Raw genomic sequence first — 18,750 nt, 5'->3', positions numbered from 1 at the left:
TCACTTAGAGACCAGCAACACAGGATCAGATTCTGCTGCTGTTCTACAGCATGAGTTGTATTTTGCTTTCACTCAAGTCTTTTGAGGCTAATTTGCCATCAGATAAAACTCAGTATGAGAAAGAGCAGCAGAGCTGGACCCCGAGTCACTTGGTACTTAGCAAAAATTGAAAAATACCAGAGGCACCTGAAATTTTCACTGAAGACTGGTGGTCACCAGCAAATATTTATTATTACAGTGGTAACAGCAAGTCTTGGCTTCACTGGCCTTTTACTACTTTGAGTAAACAGTTACTTGCCAGATTATTATTATCTTGGCACTTGATGCAAAAAACTGTAGTTTCCATGTTTCTTAAAGCTGAGTATACATTTATTGAATGAAAGCATTTATTAAACATACGGGGACAGATTCTCAACAGGCATTAAATAACTTGCCTCCACTTGCCAAGAAGTCTTGCTTGTTATGTTTTATTATGCTGAGAACTGCAGGTTGCATGGGTGGAAAATGGTAGAAAATGGAAATAGGTGGAAATGTGGCTTTACTATGAAGAATCAAGCCATTTTATATCTTCTGGTATCATGTAGATCTGAACTGTGTGGATTTGGATTGCCCTCACAGTTGCATTTATGTTACAAAATCATGAGTGGCATGGAGAAGTTAAATAGGGAATAACTGTTCTAACACAGGAAGAAAGGGACATTCAACAAAACAAGGATATAGCAGGTTTAAAACTAAAAAATAAAAAATAATAAAAGAATATTCTTTATCCTCTGCCACGGGACAGTAAATATTAAACCTCTGCACACATTGAAAAAGTAATTGGATGAAACAGTGAAAGAAAAAGTCATTAAGGTGAAACACTAAGATAATATTTCAGGGTCAAGAGGTCTGTGATCATCAGCTTGTTGGAGACAGGGAGAGTATTCTGGAAAATAAATGTTACATGCTTTTCCTGTTTTTACTCTCCTTCCTAAACCTCAGCTATTTGCACTTTGGGGATAGTCTACAGGATTGGATGAATCTTTGATCTAACATGATGCAATTTTTTCTATATTGATATGTAAAATACATTTTGTGAGTCAAAGAATGAGAAAAACTTGCACAAACGGGCATCTGTATATTGAGATACACACTTAAGCTGTAACCTGGATTTAAACCATAGCCAAATTCTCCCAAATTAGAATGGTTCAGTCATAGGATTTGGTGTGATCTTGTCACTGGACATGTTGATGGCACACAGAATTACTAGGTGAAGGGATACCTTGATTTCAAAATCCAGGTTGGTTAAAATTAAGTAGTGTTTTTACAGTTTTCTAAGTTTGCTAAAACTTTGTCCATCTCACAGATATCTCTTTTGATCTTTGGGAGAATGAGGCAAATCCTGTAGTCCTCCTCAGTTTTCCTTACCATGGCTCAACTTCCACTGAAGCAAGCCAGACTTTCACCCACATCACTAGGGCTTTCTCCAGCGATGATAAAGACCAGCAGATAGACTATCCTCCTGGCTGAATATAAGGTATTGTAAAGGGGAAAAACTAAGATGGTGCAATGACTCTGTGATAGGTGTTCAGAACCATGAGTTATGTGCACTGCTGGAGTCTGGCATACATTCCTCTGCTCAGGTAGACATCACCAAACAAAAAAAAGGCTGCAAATTAATGTTGCTTAACAGTAACTTGAATTAAAATCATCTGTTAACCCAATTTTTGTCATTCATTTGTTACTCTCTGAGTTGATCACCAGCTGAGTGATCACCCAGTTTATCACCCTTGCAGTCATATCCTCTGAAAGCTTATTGTTGTGAACAGTGACAAGGAAATAATTTCCCAGCATCCAGAACTAAAATCTTGGTCCAGGACTCATTCAAGTGAATGGTACCTTCAATGGGTGCTGAATACAGTACAGAATACATGGGGAGTTTTCTACCTCCATCCATTTGTCCCATTTGTACAGTGGAAAACAAACAAAACCCAACAAAAACAGGTAGGTAAGTCAGAAAACATCTAGGGACAACTTGTGATGTTAGTCACAGAGAAGCTACCCAGATGTCACCGAGAGGCCTGCAGGCTTTAATTTCCTCCTCTTTTGCAGTAAGTGCTTTGCAAAATGATTTATCAGCCATACAGCACAACACACTGCACTGCTTTATCTATCAGTGTTCAGATGAACTATTGCTACTGGCCAAATCCAGGGGATGATTATTCCACAGCATGCATTAAGCCTCAGCAAAAGGAAGACAGTTTGGTGCATGTGGAAACGGGCTCATATCCGTATCCTCAGAAAGGCTTTAAAGCAGTTCTAGAGAGAGAGAGTTCTCATGGAGAATCTGATACATAACATAAAGAGAGTTTGACCCTGTCACTGTACCTTGAGTCCCGGGACCAAGCAGCTGTTGTGATCTTCACAGGATGCATGATATTCCAGTGATATGTGATAGAACGGAGGACAAATAAAACAGAAAGGGTAGGGATTAGATAGTTTAGGTCCAAAAAGCATTAAAACAGCCCTTGGTAACTCCTGGGAACTATTTATTGATTCCTTCTATGCACTGCACATTCCCATTAAGTGATTTCATTTCCTTATTTTTCCTAATCACATTGCTTGGTTTAGCAGCCTTTTGCTCTCTGAAACCTGGGGGTACATAGATAAGTTCATTTTCTCATGTGGCTATACTTTTTATTACACATGAAAAGTTGATACAGTAAAAGTAACTCCTTGGAGCCGGCAGGTCTGGAGCTTTCATCATCATGAACCACCGCATCAAGGAAGGACCAGCGGGTTAATTGCTGTGTTAGGCTCTGGCAGACTATCGTGTGGCTTTTCCCATCTCTGTAGCGGGCACTAACAAAGACCTTGGAAGACGTGGCTGCCTCTGAAAAGCATATTGGAATTATGCGACATGGGAAATGGTAGTAAGAGACCAGAAATAATAATAGTAAGGCAATATTAATGCCATTGCTGTAATGGTCAAATCCTTCAGTCGTTATGCAAGGATTCAGTTTGCCATTATAATAGCAGTAGTAATAGCAGGGCAACCACATTGTAACAGCCCCAGGCGTGTGGCTAGCCAGCCCCAGGGCACCTGGAGCACCACGGCAGGTTTCTCTTCCTCCCTTGGGAGCAGATTCCTGAAGTAAGGCCAGCTGTGAGGGAGAGCAGGGACAGGACAATCCTGGACACCGCCATTCCCCTTGCAGATTTTGCAGTCGGCTTAGGGCAGGGCTCACTCAGCCTGGCTGCTTGGCAGCACTCACCTCTAAGCCAGGAAGAAAAATCCACAGCTACACTGGAACAAGAAAGAAATGAAAACAGAGATCCAGGACATTGGGTATGTTTCTATTGGCTCTGGCTGCTGGGTGCAGTGTATCAGTAGCTGCTAGTTCCCGAAAGGTCCCTCCTTTGCAGATATTTACAGAGGCATCTGCAGCGGGCAACCGGACGGCACCTAAATGAATGAAAAATAAACCCACGAAACCATATTTCCCATTCTTTGGAACATAGTAAAAGTGTCTCCTGTTCCTTTCAGCACCTAAATTCGATACATTCGTCAGCTCATGAAAAGACACTGGCACATGATCCAGGAAGACACGCATTCAAAGGAAACAAACCTGCGCCACCCAGTACTTTCCAAATTAAATAAATACCCCCGTCATTGTGCTTAGTTTTGAAAACCCAGCTACTAGTAGCGTGAATCACTTTCTCCTGTGTGATGCTGAGCCCTTTGGAAGACCTTTGCTTCCACAAGGTTTAGTGCTCCTTGTAGCACAAATGATTTGCCCTTGCTTAAAAAGTAATTGGTTTTCCTTTGCAACTCTCAGTCGTATTCATTTGGTGACGTCCTACAGTAAACACATGTGCTCTAGGCAGAGAGTCACGCGCCATTTAGCGTTAGCAATAAAACAGTTCGTTGCAGATGGGCGTAGGGTGTCCGTTCCTGTCCTGCTGCACAGGGAAGAGGATGACGTGCTCTTGGCAAAGCCTGAACCTGCCGGCACTGCGCCGTAGTACTGCCCCTTGGAGCTGGGCTGACGGGCATCGCCCTCCCTTCGCTTACAGCGTTCATGTTCATCCCGTGAGGGGTGTGGAGAGCCAGCACCAGACTTAAGACAACATTTAATCCTGTTTAAGGGGTTTTAAATATTGCTTGTGTCTGCTACTCCCCCTCACAAGGGGCGAATTTTCACCTAAAGAGGCCGGCTAATAGAAGAGCTCCTGACATCTGCTCACCCCCAGAAAAGAGCCAGCATTGGGCCCAGAAACAAATCTGTAACATGAGTTGCAAAACAGTCTGGACACAAACCCAGAACGACCTGTGCTGTGTTTTACATGAGCACAGTTTCTCTTACTTATTACGCTGCTTTATGATTCCACATAGACAGAAAGAATTAATTTCCCATTCACGTCCAGGGACTACACACACTAGCAGCCATTAGACGTAATTCGTCACCTGTTCAAATCCCACATGCATTGATAGGAAAATTAAATTCAATTTCCTTTCAAGTTTAAATATCTCTATAGATATTCCCCAATACAGGAAAGCACTTAAGCTAGTGCTTCACCCTGAGCATGAGAGCGGTTTAAGCGATGTCAAGTGCTTTCCTGGACAGGGCTGTGATCAGTCGCAGACGTACACCTGCACCTGAGCGCGAACACCCAGCAAACGCTGAGAAGTTAAGGCACCAGGGTATTAGAAACACACTTGATTATTGTTGAGGTCCTGTGATTTTGCTCCTGTCTGCAAGATTTTCAGTTAAAAAAAAACAACACACAAAACCAGGGAAATTAGCTATAGAAAGGCAACATTTCAAAATCACATAGTTCTCTTAGTCTCACGGGGAAAATTTTACACAATCCTAGTTTCAAAATAATGTTAAGGTTGCAAAATTGAGCAACCATAAAAGTCAGGAAATTTAAAAAGTTAGTATGTGTCTTTCAATGTTAGCTCAGCAATAGCAAATATATGTAGTGGGAGAAGTTTATACTTACAATTTCTGTGTTAAATATAAAGTTTAAAGTATTCTTGTTGACCATTAATAAGCAACATAAACTATATCGGGTATTTAATGTCTGTAAAAGGCATCTTAATTATAAGAATTTCCTGGCTTTGGAATTCAGAGGACTTGATTTTGAAATATAAATTGTCACTGCTGGGTTTCTGAGTTATTTTGGCTCTTTTCTCACTTATGGGTGAAAGTCATCACTGGGGAAGAATGGGAATTTCACCTGTGTTATAACACAATTCTCACATCAGAATAGTTTTGTGATGTTTATGAAAGGCCGTGATTTATAAAGTTGGTGAGGACTGGCTTAATTTTGGGGGGTTTTGTGCACGGTAAGAACTTCTGTGGTAAAGAGACCACAGTGCTTCCCCCTTGCTGGCAAGAGAACTAAACCTCCCAAAACAAATGTTCTCTACCTGAATTAATAATATGGAGCTGTTCCACAAAATGTTTAAAATACAGAATGATCTTTCCAGGCCAGATGTATGACTTTCTCAAATCTACGTGTCGTGGTTTAACTTACCGTGAAAACCTAAATACAGTGTGGTGGTAGTGTTTAGATAAGACAGATGTAGAGTGCAGCGCAGGCTTGGTCTTGCAGAAACGCCGATCCTTATAAATGAGCTGTATTGCGCTGTGGGGTTTTCCTGGCTGACTCTTTCAAAACCCAGGCTAGATTAAATCATCACAGCTGGGGAGAAAATATCAAGAGTTAACCAACTACTTTATGAGAGTTGTAAGAGTGTGAAAGTTTTAAGAAGTTAAATAATTACAGCACTCTCTGAGAGCTACAGCAAAGACAAATGAGTTTGTGGCTGATGGTCTTATTTATTCTGGTCATGTAGTGAAAGACAAATGAAAGTGTCAAAGACATGGGGAGAATTTCAGGCAGGGCCACAGATATAGCTATCAGAACAAATACAGGGCAACACACAGCAGTGAAGAGTCCCACGTGTGCTCAGCTCAAAGGGAGGCTGATGCCCTGAGCACAGTGCTCCCACCAATTTGCATGTTGCAGGTGGTGCCACAGGTACGTGCATCCTGAGCACTCTGTTACTTGGCTGCCAGTTCGTTTGTTAATGGGGTTAAGTTGGCCTAGAAATAAAATATGGCTCCTGTGTAGGTACAGAAGTCTGAGGATCTACAGCTTTGTGTAAAACCTCCATGACTGTGTTGCAAATCCAAAGTTAAGGCAAACACTGAAGGGCAAGGAAGATCTCTGTCAGGTCTGATTCCGATGTATCAGGTCTTTAATAGGATGGGCTTGAGCAGCTGCTCTCCATTTACACCAACACAAATGAGCCCAAGCTCACCGAGGTATGCAGGGCATGCCAGCTCACTGCTCCGGCTTTAGCAGTGACATTTATCTTCTTGTGCAGTTCTTACAATGCCCACCACCATAACAGCCCCTAGGCACATTAACCAGGTTAGGACATATCTGGATTTTCTCAGATGGATCTTCAGCACACCCAGGTCAGTAGGGAAGAATGGGGAAGGTTGGCCATTGATCTGGGGCTGCCAAATATCTGTCCTGAAGACCACTCACAGCAGCATTGCCTGCCAGCCCACTGGGATCTGCCAAGCGTGGGCAGTGGCACCAAGAGCATGTGTCCCCCCTAGGCAGCCCAGGTGCCACCAGTGCCTCATGCTGGCCATCCATGCGGGCCAGGCTCAATTTGTGCAGCACAACCAGGCATATAGAATGCACTGCTCAGGGGCTCAGCCCACATTTCTGCCTGGGAGCCTTCCTAGGCTCCATGGAACCAAAAAAAAAAACACATGGGAACCAAAAATTACAAAAAAAAAATCAACAAAAAAAGGTGAGTGGCCTCTGTGGATGGCTGGGATGAAAGCTTACTGGTGCAGAAAGGAGAGGCAAAGGATTGATCCACACACTTTTTTTGCACAGAGGCAAGCAAATGGCACCCCTTTCCCCCTCCCCTCTTCGTTCTGTGGCTGCTGAGTGAAACACAGCAGCCCAGATCTTGTTTCAGGTTTTGCCGGGGTGCGTATTTCCTCCCTTAGATCTTTTGACAAGAGGGCACTGGCCCCTCCACGCGAGCTCATGCCCAAGATGGAGCTCAGATCCGCAAGCAGTCCCAAGAAGGAGAGGAAAGCTGCAAATGTGCAGTCACCCAGCAAGCTATGCACTGCAGTGTAAACCCTGCAAATCTAATTTCAGTCTTCAACAAAGCAATGGTTCACATAGTAGGGGAAGTTTCTGGAAGCACCTGTATCAAAGGATAACACAGGCTGGGAACATGATCCCTTTCTGAGGTCAGTTTGAGCAGTGGCTGAAGGAAAACTCTGTCCTGCGGCAAAGACAACCTAAATTGCAATATATCACACGACCTTACAACAAAGATGAAGCTAAATTGGGCTGAAAACTATTTTAAGCATTGTTGAGCAATGTCAATAGCATGAGAGCGGGGGGACAAGGGGAAGAAGGAGAGAGCCTAGGTGGGACACGGGTAACAAAAAAGGTATGATAACTTTCAACAGGTATTTCCAGGGCATACGCATCACCGAGGTAATTTGTTTAGGCTGATTCAAGGAAATATGGCTGGGAGAAGGAGCATGAGAATTTAGCTTGGCACTCAGGATGTATTTCTGAATGGTGAAGTGTACCAGACTGCAGCGCAGCCCGCCACAGGAAATGTTAGAAACTCCAGGGCTTGAGTCATTTAAAATCTGACTGGGCAAAATCACCCAGGAGTAACCTGAAGGCAGTGCTCACGCAGGCTGCGCAGGCATTGCAGACGCTGGTCATAAATTATAATAACTCAGATACAATAGGTAGCCAGCCAGCCGCACGCATGCAGACTGGGGGACACAGCTCAAAGCCTTCATCTCCCAAACGCCACGTTGGTGCCGCCCCATCCCTACTGCTGAGTGGCACCGTGTGGATTTATGCTAGCGGACAACCTGGCCCAAAGGCTCTTGACATCCGGGCTGAAACAGCTCCAAGATCTCTCAGTGCTCCAGGGCAATAAGTGCTCTGTTTTAGCTGTTAGTTTTTTGTAATCTGCCTGGGCAGCGATTAATTTACCAGCTCACGCTTGCCGACAGGAATCCTCCAGGGCACGGAGCCCCCCGTAAGTTCTGCGTCATTCAGGCTGCAACCCTTTCTGCAGATGTGGTGGCCTTTTAATCTGAGGGCCTGATAAAAGCCCAGCCTACGCACAAAATTTCCCTGCTTCCAGCAGATCATGTTCCAAAAAGGGATATGGTTGTTTCAAATGCCAGGCTACAAGGAGACTTTCTGATGTTGATTTGGCTACATTTATTCTGGAAGGTAAGGGTCCACAAAGACACTGGTAGGCAAACAACTGGAGTTTCAGTTCCCATGCCTCCTTGTTTTGCACATTTTTTTTTTGCATACTGACACTGTGTATAAACACTGTGAATTATCTCACCCCCCAAAATGCTAACTGTTATCTTGCCTTCTCCTTGTATACTAGCTTTCCAATGAAATGTTCCATTGAGTTTAAGGCAGTGTCTTGGTGGTCTTATTGTAATACAACAGTGTTTCAAACACCGATTAATTTACCCTCAGTTGAAATTATTTCCACTTTGCATGTGGAGAAGAAAAGCCCAGACTATCAGTAATGCGACCTAATGTTTAGTGTTCAGCAAGTGGAGCCACATACCTGATTTTCATAGTACTGAGTATATCATAGCACATTACCTTGTCCCGTCTTCCACTGAATTTCTTAATAGTCAAGCTTGTTGTGTTTGGTACACCCAGAAAATGAAATCTGGCATTTGTGATTTGCCCAATACACCCTCAGAATTTTGTGGAATAACATAGATAAACCCCCAAGACAGCAGCCTTGTTTGTCTCACTTCCCTGAATAAAATCCATTACTCTAGAACAAGTGAGGCTCTAAAGGAAAAAAAGGCTGCTTTATCATGTACATATACAGTACCTCATAATGTTTGTGTGTTTGCAGATGGATCCAAATTAAGATTAACCAAACAAGTACTAATAACTCCAGAAGAATTTCTTCCAAAGCCACAGTCAACATTTAAGAAAAGAGTCCATTATTTCCAGCATGTTAAGCTTACTCATCTAGCAGCGTCCCATAGGCAAACAAACACCTCCTAGATTCAGTAAACCAATTTCAGTGAAAGGATTGACTTTCTGAAAGAAAATGAAGGTTTATAGTGTATATTTGCTACAATGCTCATTTAAGACATTAATATTATAAATATAAGACAGTACTAAGTAGCCACATTGTATGTGGTGCATTTTATAAATGCACCATTCATCATCTCCTCCTCTATGTTACACTATATGGAGGAACCTCTACCATATTGTGGATGTTTATTATCTTTCAAAACTATTAACCTTGGCTACATTCAGTAAAAAATGAGATCATGTGAGCTGCAAGTGGTCCAAGCACAAGAGCTTTTGTTCATGCGCCAACCATATAATTGTATGCATATATACCTCTGTCTGAAAACATCAATCATTTTCATATAATCACAGTTTAGCTTTCAGATAATATTGTCCTTCAATTCTTTTTTCCACACCACAGTTTTTTTGGGTGGACCTTGAGACCCTGCTATAGATATGACAAATGACTTCAAGTTTCCCAGTTCTTAGAGCTTAGATCTGGCTCCCCATAGAGCAGATTTGAGCACTTCATGGTTTCTCAAACTAAGCATCCAAAAACCAAGCTGCTCAAAATCTCTGGACTCTTTGGAAAGCTTTGATCCAGATGAGCAGTTCTGGGGACTATCCCGGAGACTATTCTTTCATCCCTTAACCTTGTTGTCTGTTCATACCATGCCAATAGCTTCATGTTGTGGTCCTTCTCCCTGAGGCCTGGGATAAGGCTCTGCATGGAGCACTTCAGCAAGGAGACCCATTCCTCTCAGCTGCCTCTATCTTCCCCAAAAAGCAGATGGCAGCCTGAATGGCAACTCATCCCAGCAAAGATCTAAACCACCCCCTGAGCTACCGACCTCACCACTGGCTATCCAGAGGACAGAGATGACAAGAGTCCCGAATCTGGGGGGTAAAATTATGTGGGATCAAATTGTGGACCTGATACTTTTCAAGTTGTGTGGTTTCTACTTTTTCCAGGTCTTTTGACATTTAAGCAAGTTCAAGGTGAAAATTAATCTTTTGTTTTGTGCCCCTGAACAAAACCAACGAAACAAACAAAACCCAAAATGTGAAATACTTCTGTAACAGAAAAAAAAAAAAATGGAGTCCACTCAAGAATATTTCAAAGCAAGAGCATTTTAAAGACAAGAGCATTTGGTGCAGAGATAATGTATGGCTGGTCTCAGGCAGAAACAAACCACAAAATGAATGGAGGTACCCTTGGCAGCACCTATGGCCAACACAGAGGCCCGAAAAAGCAGCAGGGGCAGATGGCGCTGGTGTTGGTGTGAAGGAGCCCGCCTGTGCAGGAGGAAACAATGAGGCAGCACCAGGCTGGTTAAAACCCAGCAGCTCTGCACGGGGCAAGTCCTGGGGGCTTTGGGGTCTGAAGAGGGGTTCACGCTCCTCACGCACATCTGGCAGCGCCGCAGCTGTGCTGCAGTGATCAACGTCAGACTTTGCCGCTAGGCCTTGCTTCTCAGAGAGGGGTTAGAGTGGGTGTTGGGTCAGGGCTGGTTACAATGCGCCTTTCAAACTTTTATTGATTTCCTAATCTCTTCTTAAGGAAAAAAAGGGGGAAAAATGAAGAATTTTTGCTGCAAGCCCTACAGGCCTTATTTCCCGGAGATCTACTCACCCACGCCCACATACAGGGAGGGATTTCTTCTTAGAGAGTGAAAAGTGCCAGCCAATTTTTTCCCCTAAAACATTTCAGAAGGCGTTAGCAATTAAAGGGCCTGGCGATGGGGAGAAGGCCAAACTCGAAGCATTGGAGCAGGTAACCTTGCCCACCCTCCCAGCTAAAGCACGGCTTGTTCATGCCTTAAGCTCTGATTCAGCTGGCACTTAAACATGTGCCCAACCTTAATAATTCAGGCTGTGTGAGATTAAACAAGCAAGTAAAATGAGTGCATACTTCAGGGCCTGGCTGAACTGAAGTCCCCAACGGGGAGCACGTCAGGCCTGACTCTGCTGGTTGTCTACAAAGGACTCCACTGCATCTTAGCACCTTGCACTTCCCCCACACAGGCTGAGATTGCCAGATTTCCAGAGTTTTTGAGAGAAATGGTGCAGAATTTGAGGGGCTGAAGTGAAAGCACAGGTAAGTAAGGGTACACTGATAAATACCAAAATGACTGAATAAAAATCCATCAGCAGAACATTCTGCAGCCCCAGGGGGGAGAGTCAACACAGCCAAAATCTGCATGCATGAGAAGAAGCAGTTCAAGGGTCTGGCTCGGAAAGAACAGAAACATAAAGGATAAGACTGATATGGGTAGGGAAATAGTAAAATGAGAAACAATGAAAGAGGCAGCAGTAAAACATGCATCTGTCATTTAATCCAGGATAAATACCCAGATTAGTGACATCGGTTTCTGCTGTTTATTTGGAGCTTACTTTGGAGACATGTCTCCCAAAGCTAATGCAGCTGTGATACAGCCCAGTGGAAAGTACAGCCTGGGATTTATCCCAGCTATAGCTGTTCTTGTACAACACAGGCAACAGACAAAACAAAAGTTTATATGGAAAGGCAGTTGTCTTTCCAACCCTTGTGCTCTTAAAGAAGTTGGCATAAACTGGCAGAACAAGGAAATGAAAAGTTTCACAGTTCACCATTTTTCAAAGTATTTTACAAACGCTCAGTGCTTAGATGGGCTACCCTAAACATGCATGCTGCCCTGCTCTTGGTCCAATAATGGGCCTTGACATTAGGATCCATCACCCAGCAAAATAGCAGCACTTATCAAACCAGGTCTGCTGCAAGGGTTTAGTTCAGCTGTCTCAAAGGTTCATGCTGGCACAGGCCAAACTGCACCAAGAGGATGAAAAAAAATGATTTATTTGAGATGATGGGATGGGATGGGACAAGAGACCAGCATGTTGCCGGTGTTATTGCTGGAGGGGATGCAAACAGACACCACCATGACTAAAAGGGGCTTCCTCCAAGAGAAAAAGCTTGCGCTTCATATCCTGGGCACCTGAGTGGGAAAGGCAAAAGAAGAAACAAGCCACATCAGTAAGGTACTTGGTTTGAGAAAGCCATTCCTGCCTTTTCTAGCAGTTGTGCACTGGGCAGTAACTCTACTGGCTCCCCTCAGGAAAGCAGCCATTTTACCAACATGCATAGGTTTTGACCCTGTACAGATATTGTCTTTGCTTCCTCACAAAAGCTGGCTCTGGTTCGCTCATTTTTCAAGCACATTAACAAACCCAATCCATGCAGAAAAATGACTTGCTTCTGTCCTTGCATTTAACTAGGCCAGCCCAGGAGAAATATTCAACCAGCCATTCACCTGATCCCTCTGTGGTGGTCATGTTCCTCACCTAACCAGTTAGGAACAAGGCTGTAAGGTGAGACATTTTAACAGGGCCATTGATGTTCTTAGAGATAAAGGCATTCAGTTTCTGCTGGCTTTGCCACTTTCAGGTAGGGAGCGGTGGCAGCTCCGCAGGGGTTTTATTCAACATTATTCAACAGCGGCATTATTCATTCAGTGGCATTATTCAACACCAGGGGCAGCTGGCTAAGGAAGGCACATGGAAAACCTGAACCAAGCAAGTGGGCTAATTAACACCAGTTTCTTAAATTAGAAGGCTCTTAATGGCTAATGTTTAAAAACAACACCCTAATACTATCTAAAAATAGCTGCTGCCAAGCCCCAGGGTATTCTGACCTCCATTAAATTGGAAGTCCATTTCACGTGACTGGCGGTGTAAATCACATTTACCTTTTATATCCTGTTCTCTCTGGGATTAGCTGCAAAGCCTAATGCCTGACCTTGAAAGCCTATTTGCAAACATGCAGGAGTAACCTTTAGCACTCTCCAGAGAGGTGCGCAATATACGGGTATAACCTGTGGACCAAGCAATCGGACAGAGAGCAACCTGGGCTTCCACTTACCTGCAGATATGTGCATGGAAGAAAACCAAGGGAGTGGGGGACAGTCAGACCAGGCAGGAACATGAAAGTTGGTGCTGGGGTTAGGGTTTGGGACTGGGGTGTGGTGGGGGGCACCCCAGCTTCATCTCCAGTTCAGTCACAGATTTCCCATGCGACCTGGGCATGTTCCCATCCTTGTGCCGTGCCCCAAGGCCAGGTCTAGCTCTCCCTGATCTAGAAGGAATATTGCCAGGATGATTTCTCTAACATGTGGCATGCTTAGATATAGCGATACGCCTCACAAGAAACAAAGCATAATGTAAAAACAAAACAAAACAAATAAACAAAAAACAGCAGTTTAGTTTTCCTTTTGCTTAATATATGAAACCAAATAATCTGGAAAACAATCATAGTTTGAGGATTTCTAGAGCTCTTAGCCAAGCAAGTGGCAGGAACAGAAACCAAATGTTCAGTACTGATGGAGACAACCACTTGCTTACTTTTGCTGTGCTCCTCTGTGCTGTGCTTGGCCTTAATGTTTGTCCTGTGATATTGCAGTACTCTGTGATATCTGTTACAAAGAGAGCAATATGAAACACAATCTTCCCTGGCAGAATGCAGACAGATCCTGTGGCCAGCACCTACCTAGAACAAGGATTTCTGAGAGAAACCCTCTGCTTTTTCTCACTATTTGCCAGTTGGGCAAATTATTTCAACAACCACAGAAAGCAGCTTATTTTTGTTTAAGCATTAGTAACAGAGCACCTGAAGGGCCAAAAAGTCCTAAAATGAGCCCTGCTCAAGCAAAGCTGGCCTTTGGTTTTGCTCTTCCTTTTTAGTCTGAGGGCCTGGTACTTCTTGGCAGACCCCCCATCCGACACCGCAATGTTCCCCACCCCATGTCTGCGCCTAGAAGACATGCTCCAAACAAAAGAAAAGGAGCGTGTCTAAGCACAAGGCTCTCAGTCTGTGTGGTTGCCCTGCCTAACCCATGCAATCCCCATGCTTTTCAATTTTTTTTACTTTCCTTTGGCACAAGGTCTAAGGTGGATTCTGGGTTGTTCTGGGTAGAGACACTCCATATTTCTGCTATGCAGAGATCAGTGCATGCCACGGCATTGTCTGGAGACAAAAATCAGCACTGGTGCACACCTCAAGCAATCCTGCCTCATTACTGAGATAAGGTGAATGTAAACCAGCTTTCGCTTTCCTCGATCTGCGTTATTTTGTTGTTATAATGGTCTTCATTAGTTTCACCAGATGGTTTTCCTCCCTTTGCCTGCTAAGGCCCAGTCCTGCAAACACTTACGCTTTCTCCCATAAACATGCGTTCAGCACATGCATAGATCTTTGCAGGATTGGAGCCTAAATTTGTTTCTGTTTCAGAATTCCAAGTTGGATTTTGATGCAACAGTTATTTTATATATTAAAATATCAGGTTTCTGCCCACACACATAATGCATGATGTATAACAGACCTTGCAAGGCAGCCATTGGAAAAGACCACTTAATCTGCGATTTATACAGAAGGAAGAGTTCTTGTTCCTTGTTTTCCAGCTAGAATTTATACACGACAAAACTGTGAAGGTGTTGCTCCTCAGAAGCTCCATGATGTACATCTGGCTTCACATGCTGTCATTCAGACCACAGCCTAAAATCATAAGCTGAGACTCCACAGAGGCTAATGAAAATTATTCCCCTTTGAGTTGCTTTATTAAAATGCAACCTCAAGAAATACTGGCAAGTCAGGAAAGTGACTTTAATCCAATACTTGTTATCCTCTTCCACAGGTTTTAAATCACTCTCGTTGCTGCCTAGTTTGAGCAAATACGCCCTTATTGTTTTTGTAGTCCTGCTATGACCTTCTGGGAATGTTTTCATCGTGTAAAGCAAACTGCAGTTCCCTACTTTATAAATCTCATTCATTCCAAGTGTTAACACTAGCTAATTCTCTGCTTTAGAAGGAAATCATGTTTGTTTTTTTGAAGAGTCTGCTGGGAAGAAGAATATTTGAATTTAAAATATTTTTTTCCATTTCATAAATTGTCTTGAGTTTTCTTCCCAGTGGGCAACAGAAGACTGTTTATATAAGTGAAGAGGGAAGCTTACTTTCCCATTACTTCCACAAAAATACGATTAACAGCGATAACTATGCTAATTATTGCACTAACTGCGCTTGGAATGCACCTCACTGGCTGGAGAGGTAATGCATTTGGGTAATAATTAACTCCTTTTTTCCTCAATTACCTTTTATTAGGAGAGCAGAAGGTGTCAAAGTAAAACAGCTGCATATCTTCCAAGAAAAGCCCGTGTTTTCTGAAGGAATTCGAGTGGAGGTGCTTTATTAAGGGAACCAGTCAGGACAAACATTAGCATGGCAAGCACAGCTGTTCAGTTACTTGGCTTCTCTCTAAGCCTGCTCGGTCTAATTGGGACACTAATTGCTACTATTCTGCCACACTGGTGGCGAACGGCGCATGTAGGCACCAATATTATAACAGCTGTGGCGTATATGAAAGGGCTGTGGATGGAGTGCGTCTGGCACAGCACCGGCATCTACCAGTGCCAAGTCCACCGCTCCCAGCTCGCACTGCCTCGTGACCTCCAAGCAGCCCGTGCCATGATGGTGATTTCCTGCGTCCTTTCCGCGCTGGCATGCGTGATTGCCGTCGTCGGAATGAAGTGCACCCGCTGTGCCAAGGGGACTTCTGCCAAAGCCTCCATCGCGGTCTCCGGGGGGATCGTCTTCATCCTGGCTGGTCTCGTTTGCCTGGTACCCGTTTCCTGGACCACTAACGATGTAGTTACAGATTTCTACAACCCCCTGCTTCCTCACGGGATGAAGTACGAGATAGGTCAAGCCCTGTACCTTGGCTTTGTCTCTGCGTCTTTGACGATCCTCGGAGGCGCTCTGCTGTGCACGTCGGGCCAGTGCAGCGGGAACGAGGCACCCTACCAGCCGCAGCCCAGAGGCACGAGGAGGACTGCTCCCTCCTGCAGACCACCAACTGTCTACAAGGGAAACCATGCTTCTTCCCTGACATCTGCTTCCCATAGCGGCTACAGATTAAATGACTATGTGTGAGTTCCCTAAGATTTGCCTGCGGGACACAGCTGCTTTATAATTTCTGTGCATGGCATAAAACAAAGCTAGGATGATTTTTAATTTATAAGGGTTACGATACAAAGTTTACCATTGTTCATTTCTTCCTTCCCTTTCTTTCCATAGAAAGAAAGAATGTGAACACAAAACTGCTCCCTTCAGTGCATGGAGAATAAATACAAAGGAAACTGGGATATTCTGGGGACTGCACATACCTGCCTACTTTAAATCAGGGATTTGGGTATAGGCAGTCCAAGGGCAGTTTTACTGCAAGTAATGTTTTGGTTTGTAGTTTCTGCCCTGCGACAAGCACAAAGTAAAACTGGCCACGACTTGTTATTTGAACAGTGTCCCAACAGAAGATGCAGTTTTGCATAAAATAGAGAACTTCATGGCAAGACACGGTGATTTCCTGTTAAGTTTCTTATCTCCATAATGCATGAATGTTTCCTTATAACCAGGTAGTATTTTGTTTTGACTTAATTTTTTGTTTGCTTTGTTTGTTTGTTTTTGTAGTGCCTAGAAATACAAATTTTAATAGTATTACAACACATGTGTTTGATAGTATTTCATAGCTGATGTTTTAAAATGATACTGAAATGTTTTGACCAACAAAACAAAATGTTAGGACTTTTTTGAAACAGCATGATTCATCATAATGGAAACAAATCATTCTGTGGATCAGAAGTGGGTTTTAGAAATGTCAGCCATAAAAAAAAAAAAAATCTATTTGATGTTAAACTTCTATTAAAAGTGGAGAAAAAAATAATTACTAGAATTTGCCACAGAATGGACATTTACCTCTTTAGCAGATGCAGCATTTTGTATAATCCATGAATGTTACAGAGCAGTAAAACAGTTTCTAGAATCCTATCCCCCAAATACCATGTGATCATAATAATTTCTTAGACTCAATCCTGACTTTTTTTTTCCTGGGGTCCTGACTGAAGGGGCATTAAGGTAAATAATCATATTTTCATATACTTCAGCAGAACTTTGGGAAATTTCATTCTGCCACACTTTGGCACAAAAAGCAGTCTCTGTGCTGGAAGAGCTTACACACATGGATTGTAATCATTGCCTCTCAGGAGCAACATAATATGAAGATACTTCTAAATTTCTGATAAAATGTAATCATTACTCAATGTATTCAAACAATTAAAAAAAAAGAAAAGCCCATGTCATTTTACATGAAGTTCCTTACAACATGTACTACAAGACCTTAGTATCAAACCAACAAAAAAAATGGAAGCCCTGGATTACTATTAACCCCAGAGAGCTGTATGTCCCTGTGGAGCAACATATGGACCAACACATTGACATTTAATAGGGTTAATAAAAAAGTACTTCCAACAACTGCAAGGGAACTACATGTGGTGTAATTCATTTGGCCAAAAGCCTGTTTGCAATTACGTTATCACCAGGTAGCACCTCCAGAGCTGGGAGTCTTTCAACACTTCCCCAGTTTCCACTCTGAACCTCCCTTTCTGTGGCTGATCACCTACTTTTTTTTTTTTTTAACGATGATTTGAATTGTGACAGAGTATTTTTCAGCATTAATACAAGTTATCATCATCACCACTTCTAATAAAATAAAATGACATTTCCATGCAATTTGCTGAGAGCAACAATCACAAAAAGGATCTGGGGCCAGGCTCTGGCACTTGAGTGGTAAAAACCTATCATGGTTTATTAACTGTAGATATTATATATGATGTGAAAAAAAGATTGTACAGGAACTTCATTAACACTGCAAACATCTTAATAACAGACTTGGAGATGCAAGGAACGGACAGAAACTGCTTTAGACAATGGTCTCTTAGTCACGATGAAGCAAAACTGTTTGGAGTTCATTACACATTTTCTCGGATGTCTTTCTAGGGGGAAAGGTAGCCTAATAAAGGTGGTCAGTTACACAGTTGTTTTTTTTTCTGTGTTTACATTACAATAGATCTAGCCAAGTGATTATGATATCAACTTTGAACAAGGGTTTTGGACAGCCATGAATACTGGCACACAAGTCCGAGTCCAGGAAATGGGCTTGTGTGTCATTAGGTAGTATGTTTGCTATATACTGATAAATTATTTCACTTGCCAAGATGTTTGTGCAGTGGGAATATGCATGTGTAGTGCTATTCTTACTGCACAAATTCCCAGCCAAATAGGATACGTGACAGTAGTAAGAACAGTTTATAAAGTCCTGGCAAAAATACCTGGAAGTGCTCTGATGTCAGTGAAGAGAGTGAAATGGTTTATTTCACAGGATGCTGTGAACCAGTGGATCCCATCCCATGCTGGAATCAACATATGTTTCTGCTCTTTTTTATTCTTATTTTTAAGCTGCCATTTGGAGCGAAAAAATATCCATTCTCGCAGCGTTAAAGGTCTGGCAGCCAGCAGGCATGTCTCTGAGACATCAGCCAAGGAATTAATCCTCACCACCCTCCCCTTGCTGAGTAATCCCTGGTCATCGGCGGCATCTAAGGGCAAAAGAGCGCCAAGGACAGGGGTTGAGCTGCCTGGGCCACAGAGCTGTCACATATGGGAATGTACTCTTTGGGCAGCTGTAAGGATGGGTTTTGGCAACAAGGGGCTGTTGTGGTCAGCTCTGCAGCATCAGGGAGAGAGCGGGGCTCTTTCAAAGACACCTC

At 43.1% G+C, this 18,750-nt stretch overlaps 1 protein-coding gene across 2 annotated transcripts in view; it reads left to right on the top strand.

Annotated features, from left to right (window-relative positions):
* CLDN14 (claudin 14) overlaps nucleotides 1–18,421 on the top strand; it is a 29,117-nt gene extending 10,696 nt beyond the window's left edge. Inside the window, exons 2-3 of one of the 2 annotated variants that reach the window (XM_066978625.1) lie at nucleotides 15,254–16,077; nucleotides 16,226–18,420. In XM_066978625.1, the coding sequence (XP_066834726.1) occupies nucleotides 15,371–16,077; nucleotides 16,226–16,346 (828 nt within the window). In that variant the 5' untranslated portion in view covers nucleotides 15,254–15,370 and the 3' untranslated portion in view covers nucleotides 16,347–18,420. Of the gene's footprint in view, nucleotides 1–15,253 lie in introns of both variants that reach the window. The other variant, XM_066978634.1, reaches the window with a different exon arrangement.
* Nucleotides 18,422–18,750: the final 329 nt, after the last annotated feature.

The sequence above is a fragment of the Anser cygnoides genome, chromosome 1 (assembly GCF_040182565.1).
Source record: "Anser cygnoides isolate HZ-2024a breed goose chromosome 1, Taihu_goose_T2T_genome, whole genome shotgun sequence".
In the NCBI taxonomy this organism is placed as follows: domain Eukaryota; kingdom Metazoa; phylum Chordata; class Aves; order Anseriformes; family Anatidae; genus Anser; species Anser cygnoides.
Note: the sequence above shows the minus strand (reverse complement) of the source record. Positions and strands in the feature narration are given on the sequence as shown.